General features: G+C 47.6%; 1 protein-coding gene across 2 annotated transcripts in view; it reads left to right on the forward strand.

Annotated features, from left to right (window-relative positions):
* LOC147465968 (uncharacterized) overlaps positions 1-22891 on the forward strand; it is an 88454-nt gene that overhangs the window by 48895 nt on the left and 16668 nt on the right. The window contains exon 5 of one of the 2 annotated variants that reach the window (XM_086513151.1): positions 17392-17502. The exons of the other annotated variant lie outside the window; for it this stretch is intronic. Within the exon in view, the coding sequence (XP_086369277.1) occupies positions 17392-17502 (111 nt within the window). The remainder of the gene's footprint in view (positions 1-17391; positions 17503-22891) is intronic. 2 annotated transcript variants of the gene reach the window in all.

Below are 22891 nucleotides of genomic sequence, written 5' to 3' on the forward strand. Positions count from 1 at the left end.
GTGTGTGTGCACGCGAGTGTGTGTGCGTGGAAGCTTGTCGTTTTGGTTTCTTTTGTCTTGTTTTCTGTCCTTTTATTTTGGTAGGCTTTGGTTGCTGGTTTTGGGGTTTTGGTTTTTATTGTTGCTTGTTAGCGGGTGGTTAGCTCAAGGTCGGCTGGCTGCTCTCATCTGTGCTCTCTCTACCAAGCTTCTTTGGCAGATCGATTTTTTTTTTGGCCCAAGAAAAAAGTCCTTCCATTAGTTAAGAAAACTGCCCAAAGGCTACAAAACCACCTCTGCGACAGAAGGCTACATTAGAAACATGGGAAGACTCCCGGTGAAAAAACGAAGTATGTACAATGAGGGCTAGATCACGAGATGGGAGGAGGAAAGAGCCACACTGGTGCCCGGTAGTGCCATCTAGGTATGCCCTGAACCAATGTGAAGAAAGGCCCTGTGCTCCAAAGTCGCAGGAAGGCCTCTCAAACTGACCACTGAGTGTATGAATCAGCTCCAACCAAATGTCACGAATAGTCTTTGCCGGTGGGACAGGGAGAGCCTCAAAGATGCGGAAGCAGCGGGCCCACCAGATGAACCAGAGTGCCAGAGGCTGTAGATGAGCTCCCAACACCTCTCTATCACAGCACCACTCCTGGGGGATGAGCTCTGTGGCAGGATGTGAGGTGTAGGTCGACCCCCCTGAATCACTATCATCTTGCTGGTGGAAGCCAACTCAAAATGGAGCGCAGGGCCCATGCGAGTGGACCAGGATGCAACACCCCAAGTGTACTGTTGGGCTGTGGAGAGGGCTAGCATCAGTCGAAGAACCCTAAGCCAAACTTGCTATGCCATGGGGCAGTCCCATAAACAGTGACATTGAGTCTCCAAATGGATGGCATAGGCTGCGCATGCTGCCAAGAAGCTGCTGTGTACCAACCAACTCCCAACTGATGTAACCCTATGCAACTAGCCACTGAAACATAGTAACTCGCCTCAGCTGCCTGCTATCTCACAACCGCTCCCAAAATCGTGACAAGAACTTGGCTGTGAGACCCTCTACCAGTGGAGTGCTGTAGCTGAGTGAGCCTCGCTCCGTGCTGCTAGCATGTGTCGACCCAAGCGAGTTGTGTACTTTAAAAAAGGAGTCCCTGGGTGATCGGCTGAAGAGGAGGATCCTGCCAAAACCACTTTTACTGAGTCTCACTGCACTCGAATGAGGGGGCGGCTCTTCCAAGCCTAGAGCCGCCAATGTCTTGACTCGAGATCTTTTGGGTCAGGATCAAGTCCTTGCACAGATGTCCACAACTCGAATCCTCTGAAAGCAACACTCTGCAACCTGTGGTGCCTCTATATAGACTCTGTGAAGATGACCCTCTCCCTGAACCTCGAAAAACATGTGGGCTACAAACTCTGAGCAAGCCCTAACAGTAATGAGGACCTCTAGACGCGTCAAGGCCCCCATCCATCTGGGAGCTGCTGCCTCAAGTGGGGCGACTCAACAGGTATAGCCTTTGTAATATCTTGACACATGCTTTGCACCTCCCTCCTTCCTCGTAACTGGATGCTTTGAGTCTCCTCGGGAAGGCCTGAAAACTGAAGCCACCAAAAGTACAAACTAGACCCTTTGCCATGGGACCCCAAGAAACATGAGGCTTGCTACCAACCAAGTGGTCTCATTGTGTGTTGACCATGGGGTTCCAAACAAGAGGTTTCCTCAAGCGCTCCTCAATGCATGTGGCTGGTGCTGCTCAAGGCCACTCTACAACTACTCCGAGGACCTAAGCAGGCTCACAACAAAGCGGTCCTCCCAAATCTTGCTGAAGCCAACTCTGCACATCTCTGTGAAGATCCACCTAGTGGACGGACTCCAAGGGCCGCCCGTTTCAGGGACTCGGATCAAATCCGGTGAAGCAACAACTCCTTCTCCCCCCCAGAAGACGTCCTTTGACAAAAAGCTTCCCAAGGAGGGCTCTACTTTGCCGTGCAGGGTGAATGATCCCCAGCCCTCCCTGAGAACATGGTAAAGTAATGACCTGCTAGGACACCTTGGCTCGGGCTGACTGGGTGTCACGCCCTTACCACATAAAGTTCCTGATCAGCCTCTCCAGCAGGCTAATGCATGAGCTCGAAAAAATCCAGCAAGACATGATGTCCCATATAGTAGCCAAAAGAACGTGGTTGGCTTCTACAACCCTTCCAGCGAAAGAGAGTCGTGCTGTGCTCCAATGTAGCAATTTCCTCCTAATGGACAGGAGGAGAGGAGCAATCTGCTGCTCTGCAGACAGATCCAAACCAACCTGACAACCCAAGTAGCGTAGAGGCGTCCCTGCGTCCTTGGGCGGATCCACCTGAAGCCCTCTCCAGGCGACCAATCGGGCGTAGGAGCACTGCCAACTCAGAAAGCCTTTGTCTTCCTCTAGTTGATCAAGCCAAAGAGAGTCGTGTCGTGCTCCAATGTAGCAATTTCCTCCTAATTGACAGGAGGAGAGGAGCAATCTGCTGCTCTGCAGACAGACCCAAACCAACCTGACAACCCAAGTAGCGTAGAGGCGTCCCTGCGCCTGGGCGGATCCACCTGAAGCCCTCTCCAGGCGCCTTTGTCTTCCTCTAGTTGATCAGTGCTCCTGATGCACAACAAAACACTTCTAGAGCTTGCTCACACATGTGGAGATTGGCCTCCTAGCCATCCAAGTACATGCCTGAGTCGTCAGCAAACTGAGCGTCTAGCAGCTCATCTCCCCTAATAGGGAGCTCTAAACCATGTAAACCAACCTCCTGTGAAGTCAAAAATCATCTCATCGGCTCATCATAGAAGAGAAATGGGAAAGGGGCAAGAGGGCAACCTTGTCTAACCGAGCGCCTGAGCATGAAACGTTCCCCTCTTCCCCCCCGCCAAAAGCACCCGACTGTGCGCACATCTGTAGAGAGCTGACACTCCTCTGATCCAAGCATATGGAAACCCCATCCTACGCAGAGTGCCCTCCAAGAAATCCCAGTCAACTCTGTCGGATGCCTTCTCAAAATCGAGGAGTATCACAAGATCCTCTCCTCGGAGACGTGCGAGGGCAGAAGCCTCCCAAAAGGTGAAGATGTTGTCAAGGATACTGGGCTCCTTGACAAAACCTGTCTGTGTCTCATGTATAATGCTCTCAAGTAGCAGCTGAATTGTCAAACTCAAAGCCTTGGCTAAGATTTTGTAGGCTGAGATGAGAATGGTGATGGCCCTTCACTGCCAAATCTCCCTCCTTGGGGATAAGGTAAATCAGACCCTCGCTCATGCTGTCAGGCATCTTAGAATGTGCTGGTAAGTGCTACAAAGATCCTGACCAAGTAGATCCCAGTACTCCAAGAAGAAACTTGGGAGTCAAACCATCCTCCCCACTACCCCGAGGAAGTGCACTGAGGGCCTCGTGAAGCTCCTCCAACTGGAGAGGTAGCTCAAGTCTCTGACGCATCTCCTCAGCAACTAGGCAAGGCATCTGCGTCCAAACTCTCTCTGCATGCATCTTGATGCTCTGACCAAGGCTCAGCTGAAATTAGCTCACGGTAAAAGTCAGTAGCAACTGCACACATATCCTCCGGCTCTGTAGTTATTGAGTCACTGACCCATTAGGTCTCCTCAACTGACAAACATTGGTGTGTGCATGGTGAGGGCCTACGGTGTCAAAGAACTCACCAATAACTCTGTCTCCCATCTGGGTCCACTGAGAGGCTTGGCGATGAAAGGCAAACTCATGGCGTCGCTCCTCAATGGTGATCAACTTGTGTCGAGCCTACTGCATCTACTCCATCCAAGGACTATCAGGGTGGCGCTCTTGTATCCGCTGTAGGGAGCCTATGCCTTGTCGGAGCCGTTTCTCCTTTTCCTTGGCTGCAGCCAAACGAGCCTGCTGCATCTACTCCTCCATCCAAGGACTATTGGGGTGGCGCTCCTGTATCCGCTGTAGGGAGCCTATGCCTTGTCGGAGCCGTTTCTCCTTTTCCTTGGCTGCAGCCAAACGAGCTGCAGACTCCTGGAGGAAGAAATGACTAAGCATAGCAAGTCCAGCGGCCACTCTAGTAGCGGCCACTCTAGTAGCTGGGGTGCCCCGTGTGCTCAAGTTGGGGTGCCTTGTCGAGGAGGAAACGACTAAGCTTAGCAAGTCCAATGGCCACTCTAATAGTTGGGGTGCGTTGTGTACTCGAGCTCTCTGTCCAATGTGCCACCACCTCTTCTTTGAGCTCTGTATCCAGTAAAATCCTCTGGGGGATGCGCAGTAAGGTGCTCCCACTCCCCTGTCTGCCAAAGTAAGAATCACTGGTGCATGATCTGAAACGCTAGTCCTTTCCAAAATGCATACAGATCCTCCCATGTCACATATGAGGTCAATGGCATATAAGCGAGCTATCCGAGATAAATTCGCCACCCCTGCTTTGCGGTCAGAATGAGAGAAAGCTAGGCTGTCTAGGGGTTGCACAATGCCTGCATGTTGCCAAACATCTGCAATCCTCAAGGTCATACATAAGCGTTCCTAGGCTGCCAACTCAGCCCCGTGCATAGTAGCGTGGTTGTCTCCAATCCTATCCGAGGGGTCCTCCAACATGTTGAATTCCCCCCCAACACACCATTGCTTTGCATGAGGGAGAGACTCCACAATCTGTGACCGTGCACTCGAGTCTCGCATGGTTGGGCGCGCACATGTTCATGAAGTCCATGAGGCTACCGTGAACCTGCATAGTAACCCACTGGGCCCTACTTGGCATGATGATACCTCTGCCCACAATGGCTTGCTGCCATGAGTCCGCAATAGTCATACATAAACCTCCCTCGATGCCTCCAGGCCCAAAAGCAGCTGACCAAAAGGTCTCATAGCGGCCACACAAAATCTGACCACAATGCCGAATGCGGCTCTCACAAACATGGTGCTCTTGAAGCATAAGTATGTCAATCATACCACCCACAAGGCATCTCTGAAGCTCCTGATGCAAGCGACCCCTCTGACGCAGAAACTGGGGCCCACCTAATCTCTGTACATTCTATGAGACAATCCTCATGGGCTTAATGAGAAAAGATTGATGCTGCAACAATAGCCAACCTTGCTATCTTTGAGGCCGTCTTGGATGGGAGTAATCCGCATCCGAGCGACCCCGAGATAGTCGTGACTTAAGTGACTGTCCAACCCAGACCCAGGAGGAGCGTGCAATCTGTAGAGATACATCCTTTGCGTAGGAGTCCTCATGTACATATACCTAGCAGGGTGTACTCTGCGTGTCAGCAAAAAAGTGTACCACAATGTGCCTACATTCTTCTGTATCCTGTGATGTCACAAAAAACTTGGCCAACGGCCACAAAGTTTGTATCAAATTTGTCACCCCCAAGTCTCCCGTGTGGTGAGAGAACTCGAGAGCCTGCACCACCTGAAGCCAGGCTATCATTTAATCCAAAGTCCACTTAGTCTGATCCCGACCACACAGTGGGAAGGAAAAATCGACCGCTGTGTCTAGGGCTTCTGTCCCTCTAGCTGCTAGAAATAGTACGTGGAATTTGAAGCAAGCTGCCTCAAGGTTGGAGAAGAATCGTCGAGGAATCGTGTGAAGTTGTAAGCGAAGAAGACCATCGGCGGGGCGGATGTCGAAATTGGTCAGTCCACGAGGGACTCTTGCAAAGAGTGACGTCTGCACCGACAAGGGCGTCCGTAGGAATGGCTGCTCCCTCTGCGCCAGGTGGCTCATGTGGCAAAAGAACTACCAAGAGACCTTCTAGCTATCAAGGAAGGTCCTGTCCCCTGGTGGTGATGGAGGCGGGGGGTAGGGGTCGTATGTGGAGCGGGAGGAGGAGGGGCTGTCGGAGGCTAAGTTGAGGTGGAAGGGTTATCCGTTGGCTCGTCCTAATGTAAGAAGTCGAAACGGTTTCTTATGGGTACCCATTGCTGCTGGCTTGGTGCAGGCCGACCACCAAGGATGCCAAATTGGCGCGGAGGTCCCTGGCGACGTTGACCACGAGCTTGCTGCCATCCCTCCTCCACTTGGGCACCAGTCTTGCAGGAGGAATCCGCCTGTGCTCCCTGTGTCTCTGCCTACTGGGCCTGACCAGCCTTAGTAGGTTGGGTCTGTGTTGCAAGTCGGGGCCTCCTCCGTGGACAAGCCTTTTGCAAGATGGCCCATCTGCCGACAAATGAAGCATTGATTCGGGAGGTCCGAATACTCCACATTTTGACGGAGCCAAGTAGTAAAACGACCTTTCGGGAGGGTGTGGGTGAACGCGTACTGTAGGTATGCTTATTGCCTTGGCAGCGGCAGAAGCTTCCGTGCGAGGTGTCGCCAAGACAGTCTCAATCTCAGAGCCTATCCTGGAAAGTATCAAGAGGTATTCTCTCCTCAAGCTAGGGAAGCATACTAAAATGGGTAGCTCTGCCTCCTCGACAAGCCGGATTGAAGCCATGGCGCCACTATTGAAAATGAGCTGTAGCTCAGTGGGCTCATCACAATGACCTTGGACGCCATCTCGGAAGTCTCAAACTCAATTTGATAATAGCGGCGCCCAAGAAGTTGAACGTTGATGATCTTTCCCACCTCTTCTAAAAGGCGGGCCTGGAGGAGATCACGCATTTCCCCTCTGCTAGGCCGGGTGTCAATGATCTTGCAGATGGCGGACGTGGTCTGGAGGCCTCTACCTTCACTGCAGGGCTCGTGTTCTCTATTGGCGAGAGAGAAAGTCGGATGGTGGGTTCTGAAGGGTCGGAGGAGGGGGATTCGTGAGAATCCCTTTGGGGCGGAGCATGAGTCTCCATTTGTGCCTGTTGCTTGAAAAATAGTGTTAGTAGACCAATGATACACATAAGGAGATAGAAGTATAGGGGAGGAATAGATCGTGGTGGTCCTAAAGGCCACAAAGGGGCTAAGAAACTTCCCAAACAAATGGCGTATTGCATCAAAAGTGTATAGAAAGAAAAGTAGATACAATGATGAATAAGAGAAGCAAAATAGTTTGTTAGAGAAAGTAGTGCTGGCGTGGCAGCAATACGAAAACTCCGCGTTTTGCACTGACATGCCATGTGGCAGGTTGTACGGATTTTCGCGATTCACGTTGGCTGCTTTTGAGCCAGTTGCTTTTGAGTTTGCGGATTTTCATGTAACTGCTTTTAATTTTGAAGGCCATGGGCCTATAAATAAGAACTTGAGGGCCTTCTGAACGCAATCTGCTGACGAGCAGTTGAGCAAAGAGGACCCTCGCATTTGTAACTTTTCTCAAGCATTAATATAAAAATAAATACCGAAAGGGGCGCCAGTCTTTGGGGCCAACACCTCTGGGCACGGAACTACGCCAGACTTTGTTGACTCAATTTTCTTTAAAGTGTGATAAAGTTGTGAAGTATTTTAAACGATTCTCTTGTGTGTTGTGTCAGATTTCCGACATGGGGTGCCCAAGTCCGTAACAGAGCATCTATGATTTTTTTAACAAGGGGGAAAACATAGAAGTTTTGTGACACTTTGTGTGGGATCACGATTGAAAGAAAGGATATATGGCTTTGAGTTATGAAGGTTGTAGCAGGAAAAGTATGTCGTGCTCACTATTGTGGGTGCTCCTAAGTGCAATATGCAAGAAATCTCACTCCAAACAGAATAAACACTAAATGGAAATGGAACAAAGCAAACTCAAAAGGCACAATAGTAGACTCCAAACACAATGGAACTAACTCATGAACTAGTACAGACTCTGGCAACATACTCAGCTCCAAGCTCAAGACTCACAGGTACAATGGGGGTGTCAAGGCTCCGTTTGTGCGGGGAGAGTGCAAAGGTGCAAGTGCTAGACTGAACACAAGACTCTAGACTCAATGACGCATAAGACGTATGATGCATACGACGACTAGAACCAACTGAGCATATAGCCACTCGCATAGTGGATGGGGCGATCGAGGTTGAATTCTTTGCTAGGCCGGGTCAGAAAAGTTACTACATCAGTTGGATTAGCATTGGTAGCCTCAGCCTTGGACCACTCAGAGGGTACAACAACACTGGTCAGGCAGGTAAGGGACTAAGCAACATCTGCATACGTGCGAATGAACCTGCGATGGTAACTTGTATGGCCTACAAAACTTTGAACACCCTTTGGATTGAGGGGGGGAGGCAACCTTAGAATGGTCACTATCTTGTCAGAGTTAGGAGCTAATGTCACCAGTGTGTGACTACTATCTATCCTTTTTGTTGATTTCTTTCTTATTATCTATTTACTTTCACTTTTTGGAAACACCCCTCGGGAAATCTAACTGCCCTGCATTGCATAGCTAGTGTGGAACTGTCCAGAGGGAGTCCAGGCCTGAGGGCAAGAGAGCACTAAGGTTGGACAAGGACTATGGTTAGCCAAGTGGGGTCATTGACTAGCCAAAGTGGAATCCTTTGCTACAGAGGCTACATTTCAGTTCTGGATGTGGCCGTAGTGTACAAAGAGGGTCGGATGACCTAGAAAGATACAATGGCAGCATCTCCTAAAATTTAGGGAACTGCTATTTTGGGACCTGAAAATGTCTTCGCGTCATTACGTGCAGTTTGACATGGGGATCATTTTGTTACTCTGTGGCCAAGTCAACAGAGGCTGCAGGTGAGATATTTTTAGACCCGAGGGTCTAAAGCGGGAAAATGCACAAATGAGTGACACTTGGCACTTTGAGGCCAGTTTACTACTTATAGAGAAGGCAAAAACGTGATTTATAGTTGGGAGGCTCATTTTGCAAGTCTCTGTCACAGGTTAAGAGCTATGGAGTGCTTGCTTTCCCTCTTATGCACAGTGCGGTGCCAGGAGTGATGCCCTGCACGCTACGCACTGCCCTCTCTCTCCCCTTTGGCAGTATGTTATGCCCCTCTAGTGGGCTCTTCATTTGACCAATGTACAGTTGTGTGGGTTCATGCGCGATTGCCGAGGCAAGAGCCTCTTGCACAGGTACCGGATTAGCTAGCGGCTAATCCCCCCGCAGGTACAGGTGAATTCGGAGAGGTTTCACGCCAGAAATCTCGTCCGATTCAAAGGGCAAGTAGCCCTACAGGTGCGGGAGCTCGAGGACTTGCTAGGATGCGACCGGCACGCGAAACGGAGCCCGAAACAGTGAATTACAGCATGCTGTGTATTTTTGCAGGTTTAGGGTTTTGGCCCTAAACGGACCCTAATACCCCCAGGAGGTTCGGGGACGCAAGGGGACCGCTGTACAGGCGATCTGGCGCATTTTCAGGGCTGAAAACAGAGAATTCAGCGTGCTGCAGATTCTCGCCAGGTTTTGCAAAGTGCCCGTATGCGTCGGGAAAGTCGGTCAATGCGTGGGAATACTGACCGTGAAGGGTTCTAGTACAGTTATGCTGCCGAAATCGGGCTGGAACATTGGAAATTCAGCCGAGTTTGTGCGGGGCAGCTTGTAGGAACCACAGCGTTTATTCCCTCTTTTGAACAATAAAGAAATACCGAAAGGGGCGCCTAAGTTAGGGGCCAATCTGGTGTCCGTCTACTCATACAGGTGCAATCTAGCAGCCTGTATCCCTCTCCCCTTTGTTGTGTCTTGAAAGTACAGGTAAAATAGACGACTAATAATGGGTGAAAGCTAAATCAAGGTTTAAAGTAAAGTCTACCGCCCTTTTTGGATTGAACAGGCCGGTTTCATGGTTCCATCGACGGGATTAAATCACTTTTTCCCATAGAAGTGAGCCTTGGTCAGTTTTGGGCTTGAAGACACAGGGGATCATAGACCAGACACAGGGAATTGCAATTATGGCTGACAGACCAGATGATGTGACTGAAGAGGTTTCCTCTTCACAGGGTCAACAGACACATGAAGTGGGTGAGTCCTCAAGACCACCACAGACTGATGATGATATATTCAGGACCCAGTTGGCTACTGCTGTGGCTATGTTCACACAAGTAATGCAGAATCCGAGGTTTTTAGCCTTTCTGCAACCTCCGGTTCCGTCTCAGCAAGTTGGGTCACTGGATCATATTCAAAAGCCTGTTAAGGCTCGAACACAGGTGATTCATACTGCACGAAGACAAAAGTCACTACTTTGACGCAGCTCATCGAGGTAGCAAACACTGGCAATGGTTTGCTCAAGGGAGAAGATTGTGAATTTAACACTGGCGTCAAGGCAGGATCAGGCAAGAAAAATTCAGCCAAGAAGCACGTTCCCAATGAGGCTCCTAAAGGGACTCAGGAGTCGGCCAATGCAGGGAAAGACAAAGCTACGGCTGAATCAGAAAAAGGACCAGCAAAGAAATGGAAAAGACGTTTTCCTCGCAAGTCAGAAGAGCAAAAGAAGGTCCTGAGGACAGAGAACAAATGCTTTATATGTGAGCAGCCTGGCCACATTGCTTACAATTGTCCTACAAAGAAAAGGCCAGCTGATTCTGAAGACAAGGAAGACAAGAAAGGAAAGAAGCCCATGGCTGGTCTAGTGCCAGATATGGTGGGCGACAAGCCAAATTCAGATGCAAGTGAGCTTTGCAGAGCATGGGGAAAGGTTAGGGATCAAACAGTGCTTATCTTCTTTGATCCAGGTGCCAAAGCCAACTTCATTTCCCCAGAATTGGCTTCAAAGTTGGGAATCAGACCTGAAGAGATGGGGTATACAGCAGAGGCAGGTTTGGCATGTCCTGGCCATACAGAGGCTGTCACACCCATCATTGGAAAGTTGCGTCTACATATCCAGTCCTATGTAGATGCTGAAGAATTTTACATCATGCCACTGGACGGATGTGATGTGTTGTTAGGTATTCCTTGGTTATTTCGTGTACAGGGAATCATGGATGCCTACAACAAAAAGATCACTGTACAGAGCAGGGGAAAGACTCACATTCTGGATGTAAAGCTTAAAGGGGAGTCTATTCCTACTATATCAGCTTCTGCTATTACTTCTGTAATGAAAAAGCATCTTTCTGCGTACTTGGTTTTTGCACGTGAAGTGTCAGATTGTGATGAATCAAATTTATCTGTGCTAGATAAAGAAAGGTCAATGTTTTTACAACAGTATAGTGACTGTTTTTCTGATTCATTACCGTCTCAATTACCGCCAGAGAGACCCGAGGACCATGCGATAGATTTGGTGCCAGGCTGTAGCCCACCAAATAAGCCTCCGTACAGGGTTAGTGCGGCTCAGCAGAAAGAGATAATGGGCCAAGTACAGGAGCTGTTAGAAAAAGGGCTGATTCAGCCCAGTTCATCTCCATTCTGTTCTCCAGTATTGTTGGTGCAGAAAAAGGATGGCTCATGGCGTATGTGCATCGACTACCGTGCACTGAACAAGAATACCATCAAGAATAGGTTCCCTATACCTAGAATTGATGATATTATGGACAAATTAGAAGGAGCAGCTATGTTTAGCAGGATAGATCTAAAGAGTGGGTATCATCAGATCCGCATTAGATCAGAGGATGTGCACAAGACTGCTTTTAGAACGACGTTTGGCCTTTACGAATTTTTAGTGATGCCCTTTGGTCTCACAAATGCTCCTGCTACGTTCAATAGGATGATGGACAGAATTTTCCGTCCACACGAGCAGTTTGTTGGTACGTTCTTTGATGACATGATAGTCTATTCAAAGAATGAAGAGGAGCATAGGCATCACTTGGCCATTGTGTTCAAAGAGCTACGCAGTCATAGGTTGCTCATCAATGCAAAGAAAAGTGAGTTTTTTCTGGAAGAGATTCACTTTCTGGGACACATTGTCTCAAAGGACGGTGTCAGAATGGATCCTGCAAAAGTCGAAGCGATCAAGTCATGGCCAAATTTGAAGACGGTGCATGATGTCCGAAGCTTTTTGGGACTATGCTCCTATTACAGAAGGTTTATCCGAAATTTTGCTGAGATTGCTTCACCTTTACATGCTCTTCAAAAGAAGGCAGTCACCTTTAGATGGACACAGAAAGAGATTTCAGCTTTTAATCTCTTAAAGGAAAAGATGACTTCAGATCCAGTCATTGTGTTGCCAGATCTTAGGAAGTCATTTGTGGTCCAGTGCGACGCCTGCGGTAGTAGCATTGGTGCTGTGCTAATGCAAGATGGCAGGGTAGTAGCCTATGAGAGCAGAATTTTGCAAGGGCCAGAGATGACCATGCAGGTCTATGAGAAAGAGTTACTGGCTGTGATTCATGCGCTCTTAAGTTGGAAACACTACCTGCTAGGTGCAGACTTCGTTGTCCAAACGGACCATCAGACCTTGCGATACTTCTTGACACAGACAAAGTTATCTGAGAAGCATATGCGATGGGCAAATATCTTGTCCATGTTCCATTTTCAGATTGTGCATGTGGAAGGCAAGAAGAACGTTGTGGCTGATGCCTTGTCAAGGAAGCCACAAATTTCAGCTGTGTCAATTCCTTATCATCATGAACTTGATGATATGAGAGAACAGTATGCAAATGATGAAGATTTTGCAAGGGTCTTCGAGCAACTAATGGATGGACAACGTCATGAACACTATCTTCTTAAAGATGGGTTCATGATGATGCATGGCAGATTGTGTGTCACAAAGCCATTGCGACGCAAAGTTATGGAAGAGAGTCATGTCCCACCGTATGCAGGGCATCGTGGTATCGATGCTACAGTTAAAGCGGTTGAGACATTCTTCTATTGGCCTACATTGAGAAGAGATGTGGATGCCTTTGTGCGAGAATGCCTAATATGCCAAAAGGTCAAGTTTGACAGGCAAAAGGCACCAGGGTTATTGCAACCACTACCTATTCCAGATAAACCATGGGAAAGTATTGCTATGGATTTTATCTTTGATCTTCCGAGAACGCAGACAGGAAACGATGGTATTTGGACCATTATTTGCAGATTCAGCAAACAGGCTCATTTTATTCCTGTCAGGAAGAAGATAAAGCCAGATCAGATGGCACGCTTGTTTATGAGCAATATTTTCAAGTATCATGGCATGCCACAGTCGATTATTAGCGACCGTGATCCACGCATGACTAGTTTGTTCTGGAGAGGCTTGTTTGAGAATATGGGTACCACGCTCAAATTCTCTTCGTCATTTCATCCTCAAACAGATGGGCAGTCAGAAGAGGCAAATTCTACTGTCCTACATCTGCTGAAGTGCTATGTGTCAGAGCATAAAGGAAAGTGGGAGCAGTATTTGCCATTGGTGGAGTATGCATACAATAATACAGTGCATTCATCAACTGGCAAGGCACCTTTTGAGATAGTTGAAGGTGGCAAGAAAGTTCCTCCCATACTGCATACAAAGGACAAGATATTTGAAGCAGATAAGTATGTTCAGGACATGGATGAAATGTACCAGAAGGTCAAAGTGGCCTTAGAAAGGACTCAGGCAAAGCAAAAGAAAGCAGCTGATCGTCACCGTCGTGAAGTAGTATATTCACTTGGTGATTGGGTGTTTTTACGCTTTGAAAAGGCAAGGTTAAAGAAGATGAAGGGCAAGGAAAGACTGTTTCCAAAGCTCAGCATGCGTTACTATGGGCCTTTTCAAGTATGCGACATAATCAGTGATGTTGCATATAGGCTGAAATTGCCTGACAGTTGGAAGATTCACAATGTGTTTCATGTGAGTCTTCTCAGACCCTATGTGGGTGATGTGCCAGAAGATATGCCAGCTGAAGATCAGCCGGAAGTCGAGGAACTTGACGAGATCTTGCTCCCTGAACAGATTTTGGCACACAAAGAAAGGAAAGTGAAAGGCAAGGTTGCTAGGCGTTACTTGGTAAAGTTTAAAAACTATCCACCAATGGATGCTAAGTGGATGGAAGAAGGTGAACTTGCAGAGTCACCAACTGTGTTATCACTTTACCTGGAAGCCTTCGATTTGCAACCTACCTTGACCCCTTGAGTTTCAAAGCTAAATGGATTGTCAGTGTGACAATGGCTTCTGAAACAAATGATGTACAAGGTATTTAAAGTGAGCTCAAATGAAATACCTGTTACATGAATGTTAGAGCTGTACAGATTGTCAGTTTGGCAATTGCTCTTATGGAATGTCCAAAAGTTTGCTTAGTGCTATAGAAGTGAGTATTTCTTGTCAGTTTGTCAAGGATACAGTGATTGCTTCTATTGAAGAGTACATGTGTAACTGCATTCTTAAACTGTCGGTTTGGGTATGCTCGAAAGTGTTACGGGATCCAACGTGTACTATAAGACAGTGGCAAAATGTGTGGCTACCATTTTGTCATTGGAAAGTTAGTGACTCAAAGCAATGGCAGAGTGTGAAGCTACCACTATGTCATTGGGACAGGGTTCACACGCAGGCAATACATGAGTCGACGAGGTGTTGAATACACCAGGGTTGACAATGAGCATGTATGTGTCGTACATGTGTCGACAGGTGTTGAATACATCAGTGTTGACTAGGAGCATGAACGACATAGATGCAAACGAGGACGTTTGAGATTTCAAGAGGGGGGTATGTCACCAGTGTGTGACTACTATCTATCCTTTTTGTTGATTTCTTTCTTATTATCTATTTACTTTCACTTTTTGGAAACACCCCTCGGGAAATCTAACTGCCCTGCATTGCATAGCTAGTGTGGAACTGTCCAGAGGGAGTCCAGGCCTGAGGGCAAGAGAGCACTAAGGTTGGACAAGGACTATGGTTAGCCAAGTGGGGTCATTGACTAGCCAAAGTGGAATCCTTTGCTACAGAGGCTACATTTCAGTTCTGGATGTGGCCGCAGTGTACAAAGAGGGTCGGATGACCTAGAAAGATACAATGGCAGCATCTCCTAAAATTTAGGGAACTGCTATTTTGGGACCTGAAAATGTCTTCGCGTCATTACGTGCAGTTTGACATGGGGATCATTTTGTTACTCTGTGGCCAAGTCAACAGAGGCTGCAGGTGAGATATTTTTAGACCCGAGGGTCTAAAGCGGGAAAATGCACAAATGAGTGACACTTGGCACTTTGAGGCCAGTTTACTACTTATAGAGAAGGCAAAAACGTGATTTATAGTTGGGAGGCTCATTTTGCAAGTCTCTGTCACAGGTTAAGAGCTATGGAGTGCTTGCTTTCCCTCTTATGCACAGTGCGGTGCCAGGAGTGATGCCCTGCACGCTACGCACTGCCCTCTCTCTCCCCTTTGGCAGTATGTTATGCCCCTCTAGTGGGCTCTTCATTTGACCAATGTACAGTTGTGTGGGTTCATGCGCGATTGCCGAGGCAAGAGCCTCTTGCACAGGTACCGGATTAGCTAGCGGCTAATCCCCCCGCAGGTACAGGTGAATTCGGAGAGGTTTCACGCCAGAAATCTCGTCCGATTCAAAGGGCAAGTAGCCCTACAGGTGCGGGAGCTCGAGGACTTGCTAGGGATGCGACCGGCACGCGAAACGGAGCCCGAAACAGTGAATTACAGCATGCTGTGTATTTTTGCAGGTTTAGGGTTTTGGCCCTAAACGGACCCTAATACCCCCAGGAGGTTCGGGGACGCAAGGGGACCGCTGTACAGGCGATCTGGCGCATTTTCAGGGCTGAAAACAGAGAATTCAGCGTGCTGCAGATTCTCGCCAGGTTTTGCAAAGTGCCCGTATGCGTCGGGAAAGTCGGTCAATGCGTGGGAATACTGACCGTGAAGGGTTCTAGTACAGTTATGCTGCCGAAATCGGGCTGGAACATTGGAAATTCAGCCGAGTTTGTGCGGGGCAGCTTGTAGGAACCACAGCGTTTATTCCCTCTTTTGAACAATAAAGAAATACCGAAAGGGGCGCCTAAGTTAGGGGCCAATCTGGTGTCCGTCTACTCATACAGGTGCAATCTAGCAGCCTGTATCCCTCTCCCCTTTGTTGTGTCTTGAAAGTACAGGTAAAATAGACGACTAATAATGGGTGAAAGCTAAATCAAGGTTTAAAGTAAAGTCTACCGCCCTTTTTGGATTGAACAGGCCGGTTACAGCTAAATCTTTAGCAGACACCACATTACCTAAAAGCGTATCTTGATTGACCAAAAAGTGTCATTTGTTGGGATTGAGCTCCTCTCGACACGTGAGGAATACTGCGGAGAGATGACCTAGATGCTCCTCTAATTTATCCACTGTTGTGGAACATTGAGCGCCGGAGAATGTTGAGAAGTTGTCCATGAAGATTTTTAGAGTATCAGTGAGCAGCAGACAAAGATGAGGTAGACTGTACGATTGAAGGAGGGTGGGGCATTTTTCATATTAAATGGCATTCTCTTGTAGATGAAGATACTCCATGGAGTCACAAAGGCAGTCTTGAGCTGGTCATCAAAATGGTTTCCCAATTGATTGTAACCACTGAAACCATCCATGAAACTATAGAGTATGTACCCAACGACATCTTTTAGAACTCCTTTGGTGAAAGGAGTCGGAATACCATCAGGGAGTATTACCTTGTTGAGAGCGCGATAGTTGATGCAGACACAAATTTTATTGGACTCCTCCTTGGGGGCTATTACCATTGGTGACAGCGATTCGGAGTGCTCCACGGGCACGATGATACCTGCTTCTTGCATCTTCTCGAGCTCTAGTTTGACAGCTTCTACAAACTTGCGATTGAGCTTGTAAGCTCAGCCTCTAATTGGCTTAGCCCCACTGACGAGAGGAATTGTGTGGACTCCTAGTTCTATTGGAATCCCTTCCAAATCTTGGTAGGACCAAGCAAAAACATCCTTGAAAGAGTACATAAAAGAAATGACTTGGTCGAGCAGCACAGGGTGATTGCACAGCCAAAGACTGCCAATAGAATGGGCTAAGGGTTGGAAGGGTCGCCGGGGTTGATTTCCTTGGCTATTTCAGGAGGCGGTACTAGCGAGGTTGTCTTTGTGGATGGACCAAGCAAAAATGACTTGGTCAAGCAACACAGGGTGATTGGACAGCCAAAGACTGCCAAAAGAATGGGCTGAGGGTTGGCAGGGTCGCCGGGGTTGATTTCCTTGACTAAGTCAGGAGGTGGTACTAGCGAGGTTGTCTCTGTGGATGAAGAGGTCGCCTCTTGTTGGAGCATGGAGACATCACTGGCGAGCCAGCTGTTTCCGCATCTTCAAGGCTCGACCTGTTCCACCGGCGGACACTATCCGTGACAATTTGCTGGAGCTGATCCATACACTCAGGGGCCAGTTTGAGAGACTTCAGGGCAGCTTCGACCACATTCAGGAGCGCCGCAAGGCCTTCTTGCAATGTTGGCGCCTAGAGCCCTTCTTCACCATGGTTCATGGCACACCTAGATGGCAGTACAGTTCACCAGTGTGGTTGTTTCCTCCTCCCATTTCCTGATTTAGCCATCATTCTACATATCTTGCCTTTTCATTGGGAGAGTCTCCCCAGATTTTGATGCTAGCAAGGGCAGATTGTAGCCCATTGGGCAGCTTTCTTAACTAGTGGAAGGACCTTTTTCTTGCAAAAAAGACTATGTTGATTGTCTTCTCCTCATCTTTTTGGGTTAGAACAGTAACATATGAAATTTATGTGCTCTCTCCTTCTTTTTCTCAGAGGGAGTTCAAGACATACACACTCAAAGACTACAGGAAGCAGCAAACAGGAGTTTACGTAGAGCTAGGAAAGCTTGGTCCCGACACCACCACAGAATCTTTATTGAATCAGGTCAGTTTTTTTAATAAAAAGGGAAAATGAGAAATCATTCAGCACTTTGAGATTTTGAAATTCAAATAAAACCTTTAATTTGTAGAGTTGCTTCTTGTTGTCAACACGTTAAAAAATCAGGTTAGTTTTTTGAACAGAAGAAATCATTCAGCACTTCAAAATTTTAAAACTCAAATAAAACCTTGAATTGTAGAGCTGCTTCTTGTTGTCAACGCGTTGAAATTTGATACTTTAGAACTCAAAAAGAAAACAAGTTAGCTCTATGTTGGTTTGCAACCCCCCCTCCTCAACCCCCTTGTGACGGATTTTAAGATTAGGGTTTCCGTTCTTAGGGCAATGACACAATTGGCCATTGTGGCCATTGTATATGTTGGCTCAAAACACTCTCTCTCTCTCTCTCTCTCTCTCTCGTACCCAAACATTGTAACAGATTCACCACTTTTGTATCAGTTTGGTCTCATAGGTCATTCTGGCCTTTTGAAGACGTTAATATAACATTTCATCTCTCTCTCTCTCTCTCTCTCTCTCTCTCTCTCTCTCTCTCTGGTTGGACACACATTGGCACGGTTGTATGCATCTATCCTGGAGCAACACTTGAGTAATTGGGCAGAGGGCGAGGGTGTACGAGCGAAAGGTCAAGCCGGCTTCAGGAGGGGTTTCTCCACTCTTGATCATATTCTGACACTCAGGGCCATCATTGAGGAGGGCAGAGCACATGGGAGACGGATCTACTGTAGCTTTGTGGATTTTCGTAAAGCATTTGACATGGTACCAAGAGCTCGATTGATGCGCAGATTACAGGAGATGGGGGTGCCCATAGAGGTGATTTGGGGGATTATGGCTTTGTACAGATTAGTGATGGGACATGTACGCACTCCGGAAGGGGTATCTGATCTAGTTCACTCTACTATTGGAGTGAAACAGGGCTGCCCATTGTCTCCTACTCTATTTGGTATGTATGTTGATGAGGTGTCTGATTACATCGACAGAGAGGGTGACAGAGGTGCACAGCTGGCAGGGACGTGGATCCCATTGTTGCTATATGCTGATGATATTGTGCTGATATCCGACTCACCAGAAGGTATGCAACGACAGTTGGATGCACTACGCAGTTTTGCAAAGGATAGTGGATTGTGTGTAAACCTAGGTAAAACCAAGGTTATGGTGTTTAACACCACACCGCAATGGGTCAGGAGATCAGTACCTACTTTCAAATATGGTCAGGAGATTGTGGAGTATACAGATGCATACACTTACCTGGGGGTAGTCTTTACTGGGCTGAGATTTTCCTTGAGAAGAGCGGCAGAGACTAGACTAACCAGAGCTGGTGCGGCTCTGGGAGGAATGGAGAGGATGTGTTTGCAGGTTCAGTTCCAGGAACCTAGGACAAAGTTATGGCTCTTTGATACTCTGGTTGCCTCTACTATGTTATATGGGGTGCAGGTTTGGGGACCTTCCGTAAGCCAGGAGGGTTGGAGGCGTATGGAGAAGCCCTTGGTATCTATGATCTCTCTGCTGATTAGAGCCAAGGCTTCCGTACCACATGATATCATTCGAGCGGAATTAGCTGCTCCCCCTATGGTGATTGAGGCACTTACTAGATCAGTTTCTTTTGTACACAATCTGTGGGATACTACCAGAGACAGATATGCCAGGGTGGCTCTAGAGTCCTCCAGACAATTAGCTCTTAATGGGGATACATCATGCTGGTATGCACAGATGGCATCATGGTTTCAGACACATGGTTTCACCATGGACAGGTTGCCTCCTTTTCAATACTCTCTACAGGCACCCTTGAGGTCTTTGATGCGGGTAGAGATTAATAGACTCATTCGTCACGATCTGATTCAGCTGGACACAAGGAGGACATGGATAGAGCCGATACAGGAGTTGGGCACAAAGACGGCTTTCTATAGAGAGTTGGGCACAAAGACGGCTTTCTATAGAGAGCATTTTCTCCACCTCACAAGGGATGGGTTTGTGATTCGACCTAGTTATATGGACATGCATCTTTCTCATGGTGTCCGATGTGCCATTGGCCAGATACGCACGTCCTCACATCAGCTCGAGATTTGAGACTGGCAGATTCAGAGGGACACCAGCAGATAGCAGGCATAAGCAGGATATGCCGCTTATGCCATCTAGAGCCAGAGACAGAGGTACATTACATATGTCATTGCACTGTGTACTATGAGATACGAGGCCATTTTCATTGTCTATTCAGAGAAGGTTTCGGGCCACTATCTAGGGTCATGAGTTATGAGGATCAGAGATGTCTTGGGCTGTATCTACTTGAGCTACACAGGCATAGAGAAACTTTACTGAGGAGAGCTGAAGAGAGACAACCCCAGAGACAGATCACAGATTTCTTTACACTAGATACTGAACACCCAGAAGAACAGACAGAGGAGCAACCAACAGTGGAGAGGTCTACCCGCAATACTGGCATTCTCATAGACCGTGCATTGGAGCTAGGGAGATCTAGACGACCCCGATGGAGAAGAGGAGCTACACAGTTTCGAAGGAGGCTACAGCAAAGGATTCGAGCCATACTTTTTCGTCGTCCAGAGTGCAGATGAAGCTGGATCTCTATGCAGATAGATCTCTACTTCCCTCCCAAATTGTCTACACATTGTATAGCTCAGTTCACACGTTTCACGCCTCTCGCCTTTCACACCTATCCGCTTAGTTTAGGATTCCGCAGTATTTATATCTTGTTATCCCTAGTCTAGTTTAATTTATTTTGTTAATCTGACTTGATATCAGATACACCGCATTGTAACTTCCTGGTCTCATAGGTCACTTTGGCCTTTTGAAGACGTTAATATAACATTTCATTTCATTTCATTTCATTTCTCTCTCTCGCGTGCACATGCACGTGACGTGCCCGCGAGCACACACACAAAACTAGATTGTGTAGCAGGCTACAGTGTCATAGGACATGGACAAAGGGAAAGAGTGGCCTTGGGTTCACACTCAGTGGACTCTCACGTAGGGAGTGATACTAGTAGTCCAAGACACGTGGCAAACACAGGGAGTGGTGGTCCAGAGGACACGTGGCTAGTTCACCGCTACTAGAGTTCGGAGATAGGCGCAACTGTGTTGTTAGAGATATTTGGGTTAGCCGTTGGCTTTATGTTTTGTATATATGCTTGGTTGGTTGGTATTAGGAGATCTGTGTGTCATTGGAGTCCAGAGTCTTGTGTCCTTAGTCTAGCACTTGCACACCTTTACTGGAGCCTCGTCACACCCGTTGTACATGTGAGTCTTGGGCTTGGAGTTGAGTGTCCTGCCAGCCAGAGTTTGTATTGGTTCTTGGAGTATAATCGAGCTTCCATTTGGGTTTGGAGTTTGTTGTTGTGTCATTCTGAGTACAGTCTTGCTATCTCGATTCGTTTCATATTGCTCTATAGTGTTTGATCTATGTGTGGAGTAAAATTTCTTATATACTGCACTGAGGAGCACCCATAGTAGAGAGCACGACATAGATTTCTTGCTATAGTTGCTCACATAGATTTCTTGCTATAGTTGCTCTCATTTTTGGCATTTACAGTGGGACCTCAAGTGAAGTCTCACTCCGCTACTAAGTTTTCACAATCGAGGAGCTGGCTGGTCCAGTCTCTCGCCTTGGTCTAGTCCGGTCTAGTCCACTCACGCCTTCGTCTAGCCTGATCTATCCAGCAAGTTCAAGGATCTTCTTGCCCATAGGTTTGGTGGATCTATTGTTGCATAACACAGACAAGGAAGTCTAAAGACCGACCTAGTCCCCTAAGGAGTTCTCTATGTACTACCACAGAAAGTGTCAACCCTTCTTTCCTAGTAGAAGTCCTCCACCACCACTTCCGCTACCTACTTAGACATCTGCCTCAACCATCTGTTCACCACCCTCATCACCTCACCAGCATTGGCTCACATATTCACTAGAGAAATCTGCAAGGGATTTTCCTTTCATTGCATAAAAGGAGTGTGTAACAAAGATACCTCAATGCATGACATGACTCAAGTAAATAGGAGATTAGTGCCGTGGACACTCTACAACCGAAGCATCTCCATGTTGATTTGATGTAGCAACTTGACCCATTTTGATGTGGGTTGTGTGTGGCCATATGAAACGAACGAGGAGAAAGGATCTCCCGGCCACACGGACCGCCTACAGATGCTCGTCGGACGAACCACCCGACCATAGCCACCATCCGGCAGCTCCCCCGTGCTGGGGCCAGCGTCCGAGGACGTAGGTGTGCACCTGTAAGACCGAGCGCCCCATACCACCCGGCCTCACCTCCTCGAGGTGACCTTGCGCACTTCTAGCCTCGTGGGCTAACCAGTGGCACTCTGCCAGTGGGGTCGATAACTGTAAATGAGGTCTTGGCCTCCCTTTTATAATAATGGCCGGCCACATTGGCCGGGTTCACACTACATCCGCCCGGACATCCCAACGGCATCTGGGCTAGATCCCCTCTCCTGTGAGTGGGACATAACATACCTCCCCCCTTAAGAACCATTGATGTCCTCATCAATGAAGTGGGGATACTGAGCCTTCAAAGCTCTAACAGGTTCCCAAGTAGCAAACCTTTCAGATTGGCCCTTCCATTTAATTAAGTACTCGTCATAAGCCTTTTGGCGAGAATGACGGGTACGATGATCTAAAACTGCTTCTGGTTCTCGAGGAATATACTCAGTTTGCATATCTTGCCATACATTTTCCTCGATAGGCACGACAACATCAGCTTCGCCCAATTTCACTTTAAGGCGGCTGACATGAAACACTGGATGTACAGTAACATCTGAAGGAAGAGCCAGTTTGTAGGCAACTTGGGCCAATTTTCTTTGTGATCAAGAACGGACCACAATATCTAGCTGAAAGCTTATAATGCTTTCCTGTTCGCATAGTCTTGGAATCCTTGGGTATCTTCAGATAAACCCATTGTCCCACATCTAGAGTCCTTGGAGATCTCTTTTGATTAGCATAAGTAGTGACTCGATCACGAGCCGTTCTTATACTATCTTTAGCCAATACGAGCATCTCTTGCATGTCATACAGGAAATCACGAGCTTGGCGGTCCTTGACTTTCTCTAAGCCAATAGCAATAGGGGATTTAGGCTCAAATCCATACATCAGCATGAACGGGCTAAATCCAGTAGCAGAATGCTTGCTACTATTATAGGCAAACTCTAACTGTGGAAGATACCTTTCCCAATCAGACTGCCTGTGAGAGACATAGACTCTCAACATGTCCTCTAACGTCTGATTCATCCTCTCAGTTTGTCCGTCGGACTCAGGATCGTCAGAAGACGACATACTCAACTTCTTCTGAAGATGAGCGAACACATCTCGCCAAAATCGTCCAGTGAACTTAGTATCTCGATCACTGACGATGTCCTCTGGGAG

The sequence above is a fragment of the Adiantum capillus-veneris genome, chromosome 1 (assembly GCF_014529385.1).
Source record: "Adiantum capillus-veneris isolate H3 chromosome 1, ASM1452938v2, whole genome shotgun sequence".
Classification (NCBI taxonomy): Eukaryota; Viridiplantae; Streptophyta; class Polypodiopsida; order Polypodiales; family Pteridaceae; genus Adiantum; species Adiantum capillus-veneris.